Here is a 15,096-nt window from a genome sequence, read left to right as displayed (position 1 = left end):
GTTGCCGGGAGCGGGAGGCGCACGCGGCGCGCCGGGCGGAAGCGGCGCGCGGGGCGGAGGGCAAAGGGCGGCCGGAAGTGGCGCAGCCGCCCCTCAGCCATCCAGCGGGGAGGGGGCGGGGCCAGGCCGCGCCCCGGGGGCCGCAGCCAATCGGCGCGGGCGGAGGGCCGCGCGCGTCCGCGGCCGCCATCTTGTGGGAGGGCAGAGGCGAAGGGCAGAGCGCGGCGGGGACGGCGGCGGCCGAGGTACCGCGGGGTGGCTCGGGTGGGGTCGCGTCCCGGGCTGGAGTCGGGTCCTGGTTCTGCCGGGCGGGAGGGCGGCTCTCTGCGCCGCCGGGGCACCCGGGCACCGGCGACCTTCAGCCGCGGCGTCGCTCCTTCCGAGTCCCGGGCGCCGCCGCGTCCCTTCCCCGGCCTGGCCCGACGCGAGCGCGGGTCGCGGGTGCAACCGGGCAAGGGCACTGGGCTCCTCCGGAAACAGGACCCGTCTGGTGCCTTCCCGTCCTCGGAAGGGCGCCTCGGCTCTTGCCCAAGCTTTTGCATCCGTCAGGCGCGAGAAAAGATGGTCTTGGCTTTCCAAGTCCTTGCCAGTCGTGTGCGGCCAGCGTTTAGGGGGTTGTTTCATTAAGACTTTTAGCTTTTTGCACGGTCAGCCGAGCTAACGCTTACCTGGTTATACGCCAGAGATAACGCTGCTGGATTGGGTTAGATAAGCCATAGATGACAGAAGTTGTGTTAGTGACCGCGGCACCGGCAGTGCAGTTTCGTGTGTCTGCTGCAGGGGCACCGGGGGCTGCAGCATCTGCTGGGTTGGGGAACTGTGTGGGGTGTGTGGTGCCCTTGGGGGAGGCAGAAGATAAGCAACAAATGTTTGTCCTAAACATAAAATCCTCTTCAGAAAAGTATGTCTCTAAACATTAGAAAACCCTTCTGCTTTTATTGTGCAAACAACCCTTTATTGGCTTATCTGCTCCTGTCACCTGTTTTGTACCTCAAGAGAGTACAAGAGTGCTCTGGATGCGCCTGCTCCTTATGTATATCCACTGCTTGTCAAAATGTCCTGAAAGCAGATTTAGGAGCAGACAATAGAATTATGAAGCTTAGTGTAGAGATTAGTTTGATTTTTCCTATTGATCCTGTCCAAGTGACTTTAAATTAATGAATTGTCCTGTACTGTTTGTTAGGACAAGTAGCCATGGCTGGCCACGACTCGGGATCTCAACACCAGTTCACTGGATTTCAGAAGTACTTCAATTCCTATACCATCATAGGCAGGAGGAATGTATGTATTATGTACATTGTTTTGTAGTCTCATATAGTGGTGTTTTCTGGGGCTTAGACTGAAACTAAATTTAATTTTTCTGTTTTCCAGTATGTAATAGCAACGTACACAGGTGTTGCACTCCTTATCTTGTATTTCAAGTTTAGGCCTAAGAAGCAAACTCCTGCTGTGGAACATAAGTAAAAGGTAAGTGGCTGATGTTCCTCCAGGACCAAAATGCTTCAGTGCCAGCTCAGGAAGCAGTGACAAAGGCCAAGTTCCCAATAATGCAGTGTAATAAGAGACAGAAACACAAACACATGGACTTCCTATTTACTGTTTTAAATCTCAAAGAAACTCTGTCATTGACTTATTTGGGGGCATTCTGAATGAAGTGGGTTATTAAAGGTAGTGCAGAAAGTATGGTATACAGTATTCTTGTTCTTCTGGCATGATAAATGGAACTAGGGATGGGATGCAGGGAGGAAGAGAAAACAGGGAAGGAGGAACAGAAGGATGTTGCAGCAAGATATATCATGCTTTGCCTACAAACATTAGCTGCCTCTGGTCTTCCCTTGTGCTGTAAAATAGGGGTAACTTGCTTTGTATGTTATTGAAATAATGGAGTAATACTTAAGGACTTATTTCTTGACTGTATTAGAATTCCAAGTAGAGATTAATGCAGTCTGTTCAAACCTTCATTTGAATAAAGGAGCACCGTATGATGGAACTCTGTGTGTTGCACACCTGATTATTCAAGGCCCATGCAGAAGTGACTGGACTTGTATAGCAACAACCAAGTGTTAGAAAATTTTGTTGGAGTCACTCTCAAGTACAGAATTTTCACTGAAATGGCATTTTGACAAAACCTATGGGCTGTATAGGGGTATAAAACAGTAAGCTTTAGCATTGTTGTTGTGTGTAAAGGGGACATCAGTCACTTCTTCCTGAGTGTGCTGAAATCTGGCTGCTTGGACATCAGTCACTTCTTCCTGAGTGTGCTGAAATCTGGCTGCTTGTAGCTAAAATAGTCTGGGCTTGGGGCAGGGGGATGCTCAGTTACCACTGTGCAAGAATTGCTATGTTTGACCTTTCTTCTCTTGGCAGGTTGCTGGCATGTCTGAACCTCCAATCTGTGTCAATGTAATGCAAGCTTGATGACCTGTTGTGGCTAATAAAATATAAATAATTACTTGTCGTATTGGAAATACGTAATGATCCAAAAAAGCTTAAGTGTGGTACTTCTCTTTTTTCCTCCTCTGTCAAAAATAGTTGCTCATAGCAGAGATGGAGCATCTGATCTGTGTCATTACTATCTTAACTCTGCTGCTGTTGTAACACATCCTAAAGTGTTTTGAGCACCTGGCAGTAACCTAGGAAGGACCTCAGCTGCACGGCCATAACACTGCACAGGGCCTAGAGCTGATCCAAGCATCTCCACACCTCCATGTCACAGCTTGCATGGTTTGCAGCCACCTGGTTGCTCCCACTTTTTGCATTCCAAGCTAGTAGCTTACATGGAAACCATTACTTCTTCTGCCTCAGTTGTCTGTATTTTGCACAGAACCTCTTTGGTTTTGATGGAAAACCTCCCAAATTGACTGACCCAGTTATGGTATTTGAGCTTTTTCTGTCGGTGGCTTCTCTTGCAGAGGGAAGAAGGAAAACGGCTCAGTCTGCTGCTATTAAAGTCCCATAACACTGCACATTCATGAACAGTACCCCAAGTAGTCCTGTGCTTACTTTTCCTGCCTCTTGCTCAAGGAGGTGCTCTACCACAGTTAGGTGTGTGCAGCCTCCTCCTTGCCCAACACTAAAATCTGTCTACCACATTTGCCACAGTGTCTTTCTACAGCTCAATTAACACTTGGTACCTGCCTTAGATGTCACAGTAGTGCTGATGTGGGAATGTGATGATACCACGCTTCTGCCAGCAGCAGGGGTCAAACCATGCTAAAGCTTGCAAATACCCTTCCCAAACTGAGGGCTGCAGGAGCTAGGAATGATTACTGGAAAAAATGGAAAAATTAATTGCAGGGTCTTGATGCTGTCTCTTTTTTTCTTAAAGCCATTTTAGTACATGCTGGGCCTCCTGAACAGATCTGGTCATCTTTCTCTCCTGATTGTTTGCATAGATGGCTTCACCTGTATTCAACTCCCCCACTGAAAAAATGGTGGCTGTAAGAGTGTAATAATGTCAGGAACTAGAACCTGTCACCGTTCTTTACAACAAGATGTACATGGAATGGCTCCTCATCAGCCATTTCTGATTACTTTATTTCTCTTAGAGTTGTCACAGTTACAAACTGCTCTTGGTTCCATTGCAGCCATTAAGGGCATTAAATGTCTTCTTGTAACATATAGACACAAATTATGTGGTTTTAGTATTTATTATAATATCAAAAGTATAAAACTGTACAAAATACAAAGGCAGAACGTGGCAGTGTTTTCTTTAAGCTGTCAAAAACTACTTAAATCTAACTGGTCATATTGAGAGCTAGGAAATTTTGTTGAGGTACCATTACACAAAAAAAAAATCAAAATAATTTTTACCCTTTTTTCTTTGAAGAAAATGTCTAGGTGACCTTCCTAGTGAATTTTTCACACTTTACTTTTATGTATAATGCCTGTAGTATACTTTAAGAGTTAGAGCAAGACAAGAGATGAAAGAGGAGGTAGTTCTCCATTTACTTGACCTTAGAAATTACAAGTCTTGTTTTTATTTTCACTAGAGAGCCAGTAAGTAGATTGTTCAAGTGTCCAAGTCCTTACTGTGAAATAATGAGGAACACAAACCAGATTTCTCTGCATAAATCTTGTAAGAGATTAAGAACAAAAACCAACCCAAGCCCACACCCCACTGGACCTGGCCTTTGGTGGTGATGGTTTTGGTTCAAAAACACAGATGCTCTTCCCAGTGTTCTGTATGTTTTCTTTAGAAATAAAACACAGCTTTATTGGTAGTCCAGGAGGACTCACTGGGTACAATGTTTTCGTGGAATTGTCACTCAAGAGACAAGCTGGCCTTTCAAAAGCAAACTGATCATGCATTTTTCCTTTCATGCTGCTATAATGTTTCAATTTCTTGGCTAGTTTTACTGGGTTTTTATGTTAAACGTTATGCAGAAAGGATACAGATTTTTAATATTCTTTTACATGTAATACAAAGTAAAGGGCTCAAGTCCACTTTTTTAAGTGACTATTTCAGTTGTGCCTCAGTTCCCCTTTTTATTTTCTCATACAATAAAGTATGAAAGTAAATAAAATTCACATTGCACTTCTGCTTGCTTATCACACTGACAGCACTGGCTACCTTTGAAAACAGTAACAAGATCTGTGTTTCTGACACCTTAAAAAAGCACATAAATTTGAAATCTTTTCAGGACTTAGAACTTGGCTGCACAAAAATCATGCATGGAGCTCCGTGGCAGTTCCCCACAAGCATCGGGCTGTCGGGCCCGCTCCGTCAATGCCCTGGTTGTTGCTGTGATCTCACCACGCCTGCTGCCCAGCCCAGGCTGTAGTGAATCAAACTACATTCTTCTTTCCTGAAAATGGACAGTTTGCTTGTGTTTGAGACTGATGAAACATTTGCTAACCATAAATTAAGTGCTTTAAAAAAATCTGAGAACACATGTCAAGGCTGTTAACTTTTCACAAGTTTCAGCAGAGCTCAGTACCACCTCTGGGAAGAGATGGCTCATTTCATATGTACATATATCTACGTTATCAAAAGCACCACAAACAGTTCCTTCTTTTACAGCCACGATGTCTTGTCAATCTCCAGCATTTTCAAACTGCAGATAAATATGAAACAGCAGAACTGAGAGACGCTGCTTGCATTAATTACTTAGTTTCATTCTCCCTGCAACAGACTCGTGGGGTCCTTCTGTTCAAGATATTCCCCCTTGTCTCACATCCTGAGGTCACTACTGCAATGCCTTGGCACAGTCAGTCTCAGCTTCCTGATCTACTGTGAGCTGTAGGCTCCCGCAGCCAGCAGCAGGTTCCTGCGTGTGAAATGGAGATGAACAACCGGGGTTGATTTGGTCATGTATGTGCCCAGTAGCAAGTCCTGTGAGTTCTCAGGCAAGTTTATGTGTCCAGTGGCTGTAGTAAAGTCATCAGTTTCTAAATCTTCAAATGCCTTCACAGCATCCCACAGACGAACTGTGTTATCCATTGAACCTAAAAAGAAAAAAACCCACAGTTTAAAGTAGTTTATTAATAAAATGGTACATAAAAAATGTTTCTGGGGAGCAAGTTAACAGAAATTAAAGCTCAGAAAGCAAAAGACTATAGCAAGCCTCATATAGCATACTGAATGCACACATAAAAGTTACCAGTCCTCACTGCTTTTGCTAAGCAAGTGATTCTACTTTGTCTTAATTTAAGGAACTAATTATATCATTCCTCTTCAGAATTATGGAATACAATGGACACTTCAGTGTTCCTGGTGAATTTTACCTGATGCTAAAATCTCTCCATCTCTACTGAATCTGAGTGCATAGATAGTGTCAGTGTGCCCTTTCAATTCGCCAACCATCAAGCCATGTCCAATATCCCACAGCAGAACTCTTCCATCTGTTGCTCCAGTAGCCAGGAATCGCCCATTAGGAGAAAATGCCAATGAATGAATTGGTCCCTAAAACAGACATTGGGGGGGGGGGAGCAACAAAACAAAGTTAATTAAGTCTACTCATATTCAGTCAGTCAAGCTGTATTCAAAGAACTGTTTAGAATCTCAGCACAGAAATAAAATCACTTTCACACTGTGAGTGATCTGCCTTTACCTTATGTCCAGTGAATATTCTTACACAATTCCCATTCAAAACATCCCAGAGCCGTATAGTCCTGTCTGCTGAGCCCGTAGCAATATAGTTGGAGTTGGGATGAAATCGGGTACACGTCACATCTGCAAGATGGCCAGCAAAGATCCGTAATGGCTGGTAGTGATCTGTTGCCCACAGACTGAAAACAAAAGCTTTATTAATAAAAGAACTGTAAAGGAGTTCAGTCTCTGTACCTGTTGGAGCAGCTCTAGAGGAAGTCACAAAAGTGCTCAGAGGGCTGAAGCACCTCTGCAATGAGGAGAGGATGACAGAATTCAGCCTAGAGAAGAGCTGGCTCTGCGGAGACCTTGTTGTGGCCTTTCAGTACTTAAAGTACTTAAGTACTTCAAACTTAATTAGAAGAAAGATGGGGAGACACTTTTTATCAGGGCCTATTGCAACAGGACAAGGGATAATGATTTTAAACTCCAGGAAGGTAGATTTAGTCTAGATATAAGGAAGACATTTTTTACAATGAGGGTGATGAAACCCCTTGGTGACCCAGAGAGGTGGTAGATGCCCCATCCCTGGGTACATTCAAGGCCCGGTTGGATGGGGCTCTGAGCAGCCTGATCTAGTTGAAGATGTCCCTGCTCACTGCAGGGCTGTTGGACTAGATGGCCTTTAAAGGTCCCTTCCAACCCAAACTGTTCTATGATTCTATGATCTGTTGCACAACAGGAAAAAAACCAGTAATTGTGGACTGATTTCTTACGGGTCAGTTTATTGAATTATCAGGATGTTTTTGTAAAAAATATACTTTTCAGAATGGAGAAATAAAGAATATTCTGTCAATTTCTTCAACAATTAGAGGAGAATACTTCTAATCAGAGGGTCACATAGGAGGACATCATCCCTTTAGTCATGAGATAATATGATGTGTGTTGAAAAAATAGAAAAACTGCATTAAAACATTTGCTCAGTATTTTAATTGACATAAAATAAAATTTATTTCCTGTAATAGAGTAGGCAAGAGTATATCAGCTAATGACTTTCAGCGTTGATCCACCACAAACTGACCCAGACAAGTGAAAAACACATCCAGTTTCTTACCGAGCCACTCTGTCGTGTCCCCCTGACACAAAGTAATAACCATAAGGAGAGAACTGTGTATCCCAAACTGGATAATTATGTCCTTTATATCCCACCAAACACGTGAATGTTTGGAGACTCCACAATCTCACAGTGCCATCCTCAGAACAGGACAACAGATAGTTCCTGTCACAGAAGAAATTATAGCATATCACATATCAAACTCACACAGGGGCTGTATAAACATTGCATAAACACTGTGAGATGTCCATGACAGAACTGTCCCCTCAGCAGCACCTGTTTAGCATGTCACCCATAAATCAGCATTTCAGTGGGATAAGCAACAGTGACCAATTCAAGCAGAACCCAGTCCTAGGCCCTTATGCAAAAAAAGAGATGATTTGACATTGATGATTTAATTCTGATGGCACTTAATACTGAGGGGAACAAGGGAAAAAAAAACCACACCACACAGGAGGTCTTTACTCAGGGATCCAGTTACATGAAAAAATGACTAGTAAACTGCTACACTATGCTTTTTTTTTTTTTTTAGATCTTCTAATACAATTCTGAACAAAATTTCATGATTCCCTGAAAAAGAATTCATATCATGCTCACATTCTCAATTAATAATTATAGACTATATTTGTTCCACACAAAGTTTACTTCTCAGCTGTGTTTCTGTGGTGGCTGTTTCCTGACTAGACACAAGCAAAAGCAAAACCTGAGACATTTAAACCTCTTTTCCACTGTCCAGACTCCCATCATTACATAAAGGTTTTAAATCTCTTATTTGAAAGGTACTGTTCCATACATTCTGAAAATAAAGTCTCAATAGAATATGAGAAACTTGAAGGGCAATGATGTGCTACTGAATCTTTAAGTTTTGCAACACTCTAAGTTAAATCAATGCTGCAGTATTTTTCCTCTCTATATCTCAGTTAGTTAAAACCCAAATTAAACTACAGTTTGCAAAGCTGTAGTTTTGCCATCTAAATCCTAAATCTCCAAAACGGTGCTGGTATCCTCAGCTATAGTTGATTTCAGTAATAGCTGACAGAGATCAACATCCTGAGTTTTATGAGCATTTGCACAGTTTCTTACAGGCTGCATGAACAAGAATTGCTTTAACCAGGAAAAAGTTGCATTAAGAGTATGTTCTCATTCAGTAGCATGCAATTAAAACTGAAGACAAGCAAACTAGTTAGCTTGTAAATGTTTACCTATCAGGACTGAAGCTGGTGCCATAGACAGGTCCACTGTGACCATATAAAATCTTCAACTCACTTGCTGTTTTTTCATCCATGATCCTCTCCAAGACATCATCTGATTCTTTGTCAATGAGACTGAGGTCTGCAAGATTTCAAAGTTCATGTATCAGAATAACTGTCAGAAGTTCAAGATAAATGTCATCATGACATCATCTCAGTTAAATACCAAGATTAAGAAATGTTTGCACAGTATCCAGCTTCAACCAGAACACATTTTTAAACAAGAAGCAGAATTAAAGCAGGCTGGTTTCCATGAATTTGTGTAGGTGTTGAGCTTCTCAGAGTTCCAGCCTTCTCAGAGTTCCCTTCTATCATTTCTTCCATGGTACCTCTAGTGTCTCCCCTAGATCACCTAACCCCAACTGTCTATTACACCTTGTAGTTACCACCCCGTTAAGAAGCAAGATGGCTAGTTCCACACTAATTATGACTAGCTCCAAGCTCTGTGCACTGACCACCTCACAGCAGGTGTACATGACCAGATTTCTCATTCCTTTAAAACTGTTTCTAATGGTAATATGTAAGATGTGATCATATATCTGTGCACATACTGTTTCTTCAAAGTGAAACATCTAACCACTGCAGCCAACTCTCCTGCCACAGGTATCTTTCCCTGTTCAGGCAGAACACAAATGTCACAAGTTATGCAGGCTCCTATTAGGTGTTACTGTCTTAATTACCTGCTGCTGTTTTTACACTACGTAGCTTTTTTGGAGTCACAGACCACACTCTGACAGTAGAGTCAGCAAAGCCTCCTACAATCATGCTGGAGTCATCTGTAATATCCACTGCAGTCAGACCCTACACACAGAATATCCAGTTATATTGTTTGCATCTCTAATGATATATTTCAAATATTACAAAATCCTAAGAGTATTAAAAAGGTAATTTGACTTAATTACAAAAATAGAGAGAATTATTCTAAGATAAACATAAACACACAGGAATTCTTGCCCCATTAAAAATAAAGCTTTATGTGTGAAGCACAGTCAGTAGTGACAAAGAGTATTGCTTTCCAGTATTCCAGTGCAAAATATCCTACTATGTTCTGTAGGATACACTTAGGGCCCCATAAAAAAAACAAAAGAAGGAATTATGGCAAAATTCAAGCAAAACCAAGGAACATGGAAATTTTATAGTTTAAGGAGTCTTTGAAGAGAATTTTGAACATTTTGGAACATAAACTTTGCAATGCTTAACCCAAATACTCCGATTACCCTGGCCAACACTGTTATGTCTTTTTTCTTTAATAAGAGTGATGCTCATAATTTTGATTCCCTTTCCCCTATTACCCAAACCCTTTTACCAACCTGGTAAGCATTAAGGAATGTGTAGAAACAGATGGAGGGCAGGCACTCTGGTCCAAGACGCACTCGCCTTGCCGCTTCCTTCATATTCATTACTTTATCCAGCTTGTCAGAGTCTTTCAGTTCAGGCAGAGGAATTCTACACAAGAACCACATGTTTTTACAAAGCAAAAGCACCTTCCTTATTGTTAATCCAAACAAAGACAGTGAAACGGTCGCATGCAACCCCATACTTCAGTATTCAAATACAAAACAAGAATTAGAAAAAATGAAAGACAAAGACTGATGAGAAAGAGAGCCAGTAGCTTTCAGAATTTCAGACAGGTGGTGCAACAAGATAAATAACTGAGGGTGAACTGAAAAGATTAGTGGGTAACCAAGTAAAATTTCATCAAGGGAAATCTAGATTGACTTGAAGAGCAGTGACAGAGGGTTATATGCTATGGGTTCCATGACCTCCCTTACAAGTCTTATGGCTACAGCTGTGTACAGCCGAAATAGCCAAAATGCTAAAACTACCATGTCAACAGCATTGCAGATTTGGCATGACAAGACTGGATTTTAAAGACTTCTCTACACATCATTTCCTTGGTACCTGTTTTGGGGAGGAGCATTAGGGTCCTGTTTTTTACTTTTTGACCCTACATTATCTTTTTTAGGTTTTTTCTTCTTTGGCTTTCCTTCCTCATTTTCTCCTTCTTCATCTTCATCATCCAAAGGCACATCAAACTCTGGTTCTTTAAGTAAGCCGAAGAAAACCTACAAGCCAATAAAAAAACCACACAAGACAAAACAGTAATTGCTGTTCTTACTGAAAACTAAATTTTTTAATGGTAACTTTTCAATGTGATAGTCCAAGAAAGAAAGTTGCCCCTTTAAAGTTGCTCTGTTTAATATTACAGCATATATTACTGCTTAGCCCATTAAAAATGTAGTACATGTTCTTCTGGTTTACCCAGCCAACTGATCTGGACAACTAAAAGTTCTCCCACCATCTCTTTGCCCTTCCTTAAAGCTGAATCCCCACCCTACCTTATTTATTTGTATAGTACTGTGGTACTACACACACACAGCTCTCCTAGTAACAACTGGTAGCAAGTCAAAATTACATCTGCTGCACAAAAGAAGCCAAATAGTCAGGTGTCCATTTTAAAATTCCAAAGTAATTAATGAGTTCGTTTAAGTTCAGTTCAGTGGGCTGAACACAAGGTCGTCTCTCAAAAGGGTTCAGCAGTTTTATCCACCTGACAGCAATACATCTTGTTCTCTCTACTTCTGCCAACAACTGTTTGTACAGTTCTCTTCCTTTGTTCTGTTCATGCTGGTTTTTAAGACCTCAACTTACAATTGTCAGTCTATACTAAAGTATCTCCCTGAAAAACTAGGGAGATTTGTAAAAACTGCAACAATCTTTGTCTCCTACCTTTGCTTTATTAGCCTCTCGTTTTGCCTCCCCAGCCAAGCTTCCAACCATAGCATCTATCTGTTGTTTACTGCGAGGCATTCCATCAAAGATATCAATGTAAAGATGCTCCTGAACAATGTTCCAGATCTGATTGTTCTGCTTTTCCTGAAGATGCCTCTTCAAGAGCTGGTAAGAGTCACGGGAAATGCGCAGCACAAACTTGCTTGTTCGGAAATCCAGCATGGTCTCATTACCTTTCATATGTTCTTTTTTGGTTAAGCTCGACAATACACGCAGGTCATCCTGGTAATAGCACTCCTGATCCCCATGAAATCTATTGAAACAATTTAAGATATGATAAAAGGTTTAGTCACTCAACTTGTTATAAAATAGTTGTGGCAAGGGACATTTCAACTATTTATAGAAGCATTTTTGCTGACCCTTTGAAGGGAAACAAAGTTATCCTTTAGAATTGCAGTATTTCACAATTGGTCTGAATCCACAAAACAAATTAAATTCTATTTTCTTCTCAAGTGATAAACAAGTGAAACAAAGTAAGAGTACAGAAAATTATAGATTAGCCAGAAATTAATTTCTGTAAGCTTATTTGAAGAATTTCAATGTATATGCTATGATATCAGCAAATACTTATAGCATTCATTACTTTGGCATCTCAGTGCAAGCTTCCAGTGCTAAAAAATGACCCCACAATCTTTCCCTAAAGATTCAGAATCTCTTCATTGATACTTTTGCAGCAAAGAGCCCATCGGCACACCATTAATATGGTTCAAAATCTGCCAGTGCACAGTTCAGTAGTTTGCACATCTTTCTAACAGGAGATTGGAAAAGAATTTAAGAACAGTTACTACAACCCATTGCAGTGTTACTTCAGATTTCAAATCTCTTCAACTTTAGAGAAGAAAAATAATACATACCTATATATAAGTATATACATCTATGCTACGATAGCTCACAGATTTAGCCAAAGTAGCAAACACAAAATAAGGCAAATGTACAAATGAAAATTAATTACCTTTCAAAAAAAGACTTTGCCTCACTCTCATGTTGATTGTAGACCAATTCCAAGTACATGTGCACAAAGAGAGGATAAAAGAGCTGAGACAATTCCGCCCGATGACAGTCCAGGGAACACTCGATGAAGTGTTTCAATCCACTGTAGTACTCCTCGTACAGCGTCGGGTCCCCTTGCTGGTTGTAGGCCGACAACACCGCGCTCACATCCGGCTGATCCTCCACAACCACGGCGCCTCCGACTGCAAAAGCACCAGCCAACAACAAGAGCTGCTCAGACAGTCTGGAAGAGCCAGCAAACAAACAGTGGCCACAACCCCCTGGTCAGGTGAGTAAAACACATCCTCTGCGTGTTCAGCACCAAGTCTAAACAATACAGGTGAGAGCACATTGGTTCAGCAGCCAATTCTCCCAGCACCTCCAGCAGCTTTTTGGACTTTCCCTGCCAACAGCTGCTTGTAGGTAGGCAATTAGTGCCTAATTCAGACAGGATTTTAAGTGTAAAGGAAGAACCCACTAACATCAAGAGAATTTTACTGCTAGGGCTAGAAACTCTTAAACAAGGAGCAGAATGTAAGACACACCCACCATAATTATTTTGCTTCCAGTAGACAAGTAAGTTAAGTAGACTAAGTGAACAATTCACCAAGACCACCACACAACCATCACAGAGCAGGGACAACACTCTGACAGTTCCGTTCTACACAGCAGTTGTTACACACTTCCATTGCTTTGTCTTTTATATAAAACAATCATATCTGGTGATGTCAGGAACAAGCTGACTTTATGCTGTACACTGACTGGAAGTCACACTAGCAGTTCTTGAAATTTCATTCTTCTGTAAAGCTGCCTCACAGAACACCTTGATTAACAACACTTAGAATTGAACTATCCAATGGACATCTGAACTACTCAGAAACTAGACAAAGAAATGCAGAAAGCCTCATCTACAAATATCCCATGGCTATTTCACCAAAACGCAGCCTGTACATCAGACCTCTGTTCTCAAACCTGCGGCCAGACCCGGGACAATCCCCACTAACTACAATGGAAACCGCCTATTCCTGCTACTCTGTTAGCTGTGATGGGACACAAAGACAAGCGGGAGCACTTCTTACTTCACAGTACTCCCTGCAAATACGACAGACGCCCTGTCCTTGGACCCTTGCTCCAGGATATCCAGCTTTCCTTCCTCAATTTCTCCTTCTCCTTCTTCATCATCCAAAGGCACATCAAACTCTGGTTCTTTAAGTAAGCCGAAAAAAACCTACAAGCCAATATTGACTTGTATGGGGATTGTATGGGGAAATGACACAGTCAAGGACCTCCCGGAAGACCGGGGTAGACTCTCGGTGGCATGAGGACCCGACAACCAACCGACCCTTGTGGCCCAGCATCACGGAGAGCCCCCGAGGCTGCGAGCAGCACACGGGCTCCCCACTTCCCGGGGTTCCCGCCGAGAGGAGGGACCGACCCCGCAGTCCCCGCGCGTCTCACCTTTCCCCGGCGGCACGGCGGCAACTGCGGCCACCCCGGGGCTGGAAGTCGCGACAGTGGCGACGCTGCCTCCTATGGCGACGGCGGCAGCGCTAGTGCCCCGGCCGAGCAGTGCCTCGCCGGAGTCCGCGTCGCTGCCGGAGCCCCCCAGGAGCCCGGCGCTGGCGGGGCTGAGAGCGACGGCACCCAGGTCATCGCCGAGCAGGCGGGCTTCGCGGCGTAGGATCTCCTCGGACTCCCGGAGGTTGCTGCGCCGCAGGAACTGCAGTACGGCCACAAGCGTCTGCCGGTCCAGCGCCGCCGGGGAGGCGGCCGGGCCCGGCGCCGCGGGTTTCGGGGGTGCTGCATCCCCGCCTGCTCCCGCCGCCTCTCCCTCCGCGGCGGTGGCCGGGGCAGCGGCGGAAGCGGCGGCGGCGGCGGCGGCGACGGCGGCGGGAGGCACCGCGGGTGGCGGCGGCGGCGTCCCCGCCTCGGGGTCCGGCTGCGCCGCCGCCACCTCTGCCGGCTCCTCATGCAGCGCCGCCATCTTCGCCGCCTTCCATTCGCCGGCGGCGCACGGCCGCCGCTAGGCGCGGCCGCCCTTGCGACAGTGAGGGCAAAGGAAGGGCACTGCTGCCGCTGCCTCCACAGGCGCGCGCGGCTTCGTTTTGCGACGCTGGCGGAAGCGCTTTGTGGCAGCGCGGGAGCGGTGAGGGGCGGCGGTGCCGGGCCGGTGTGAGGGGGGAAGGGGTTGGGGGGCGCTGCGGGGCTCATGGAGATCCTTGGAGTAGACCAAGGATGGCCTTGGGACTATGTGCCCTTAGGGGCCGTGCGCCCAATTACCTTAATTACGGCTGGGCCTCTGAGTTGTCCAGGTATTTCTAATGCTGCTGCTTTTATTCGTGTCTGTTAAACAGAGATTCGTTGATACTTGTCGAAAGGCTGGAAGAGCTGGGGGTGTTCAGCCTGGATAAAAAAGGCTCCAGGGAGACCTTAGAACACCTTCCAGTGCCTAAAGGGGCTACAAGAGAGCTGGAGAGGGACTTTGGACAAGGGCATGTAGTGACAGGACAAGGGAGAATGGCTTTAAATTGTCAGAAAGCCGGTTTAGATTAGATATTAGGAAGAAATTCTTTACTGTGAGAGTGGTGAGGCACTGGCACAGGGTTGTCCAGCGGAGCTGTGGATGCCCCATCCATGTAAGTGATCCGGGACTCAAAGGTTGGATGGGGCTTTGAGCAACCTGTTCTAGTGGATGTCCCTGCCCATGGCAAGGCGTTTGGAACTAGGTGATCTCTAAGGTCCGTTCCAACCCAAACAATTTAATTCTGTTACGGAATTAAAACCTAATTTTGAATGAAACTGGTGTTGTGTGATTGAGTGTCTTTCGGGACAAATTAACCGTTCATTAGCGAGTCTCTTGGGGAAAAAAAATTAAGAAAAAAGCCGTGGACGAGAAAACGATAAAGCTGTTGGGGCTC

General features: G+C 44.1%; 2 protein-coding genes across 2 annotated transcripts; one reads left to right on the top strand and one right to left on the bottom strand.

Moving 5' to 3' along the window:
• Positions 1 to 164: 164 nt before the first annotated feature.
• ATP5MK (ATP synthase membrane subunit k) lies at positions 165 to 2,470 on the top strand. Its single transcript, XM_082285785.1, has 4 exons — positions 165 to 245; positions 1,184 to 1,281; positions 1,372 to 1,467; positions 2,368 to 2,470. The coding sequence occupies exons 2-3, from the start codon at positions 1,195 to 1,197 to the stop codon at positions 1,462 to 1,464; spliced, it is 180 nt and encodes a 59-aa protein (XP_082141911.1). The 5' UTR covers positions 165 to 245; positions 1,184 to 1,194; the 3' UTR covers positions 1,465 to 1,467; positions 2,368 to 2,470.
• A 1,280-nt stretch (positions 2,471 to 3,750) lies between these two features.
• On the bottom strand, positions 3,751 to 14,176 carry TAF5 (TATA-box binding protein associated factor 5). The gene is made up of 11 exons (XM_082286326.1): positions 13,637 to 14,176; positions 12,141 to 12,381; positions 11,126 to 11,441; positions 10,298 to 10,461; positions 9,706 to 9,841; positions 9,076 to 9,196; positions 8,348 to 8,477; positions 7,146 to 7,310; positions 6,054 to 6,231; positions 5,728 to 5,905; positions 3,751 to 5,448 (listed from the first exon to the last, which is right to left on the bottom strand). The coding sequence occupies exons 1-11, from the start codon at positions 14,160 to 14,162 to the stop codon at positions 5,231 to 5,233; spliced, it is 2,373 nt and encodes a 790-aa protein (XP_082142452.1). The 5' UTR covers positions 14,163 to 14,176; the 3' UTR covers positions 3,751 to 5,230.
• Positions 14,177 to 15,096: the final 920 nt, after the last annotated feature.

The sequence above is a fragment of the Coloeus monedula genome, assembly GCF_965178545.1.
Source record: "Coloeus monedula genome assembly, chromosome: 8".
Classification (NCBI taxonomy): Eukaryota; Metazoa; Chordata; class Aves; order Passeriformes; family Corvidae; genus Coloeus; species Coloeus monedula.
This window is presented reverse-complemented; position numbering and strand designations above follow the sequence as displayed.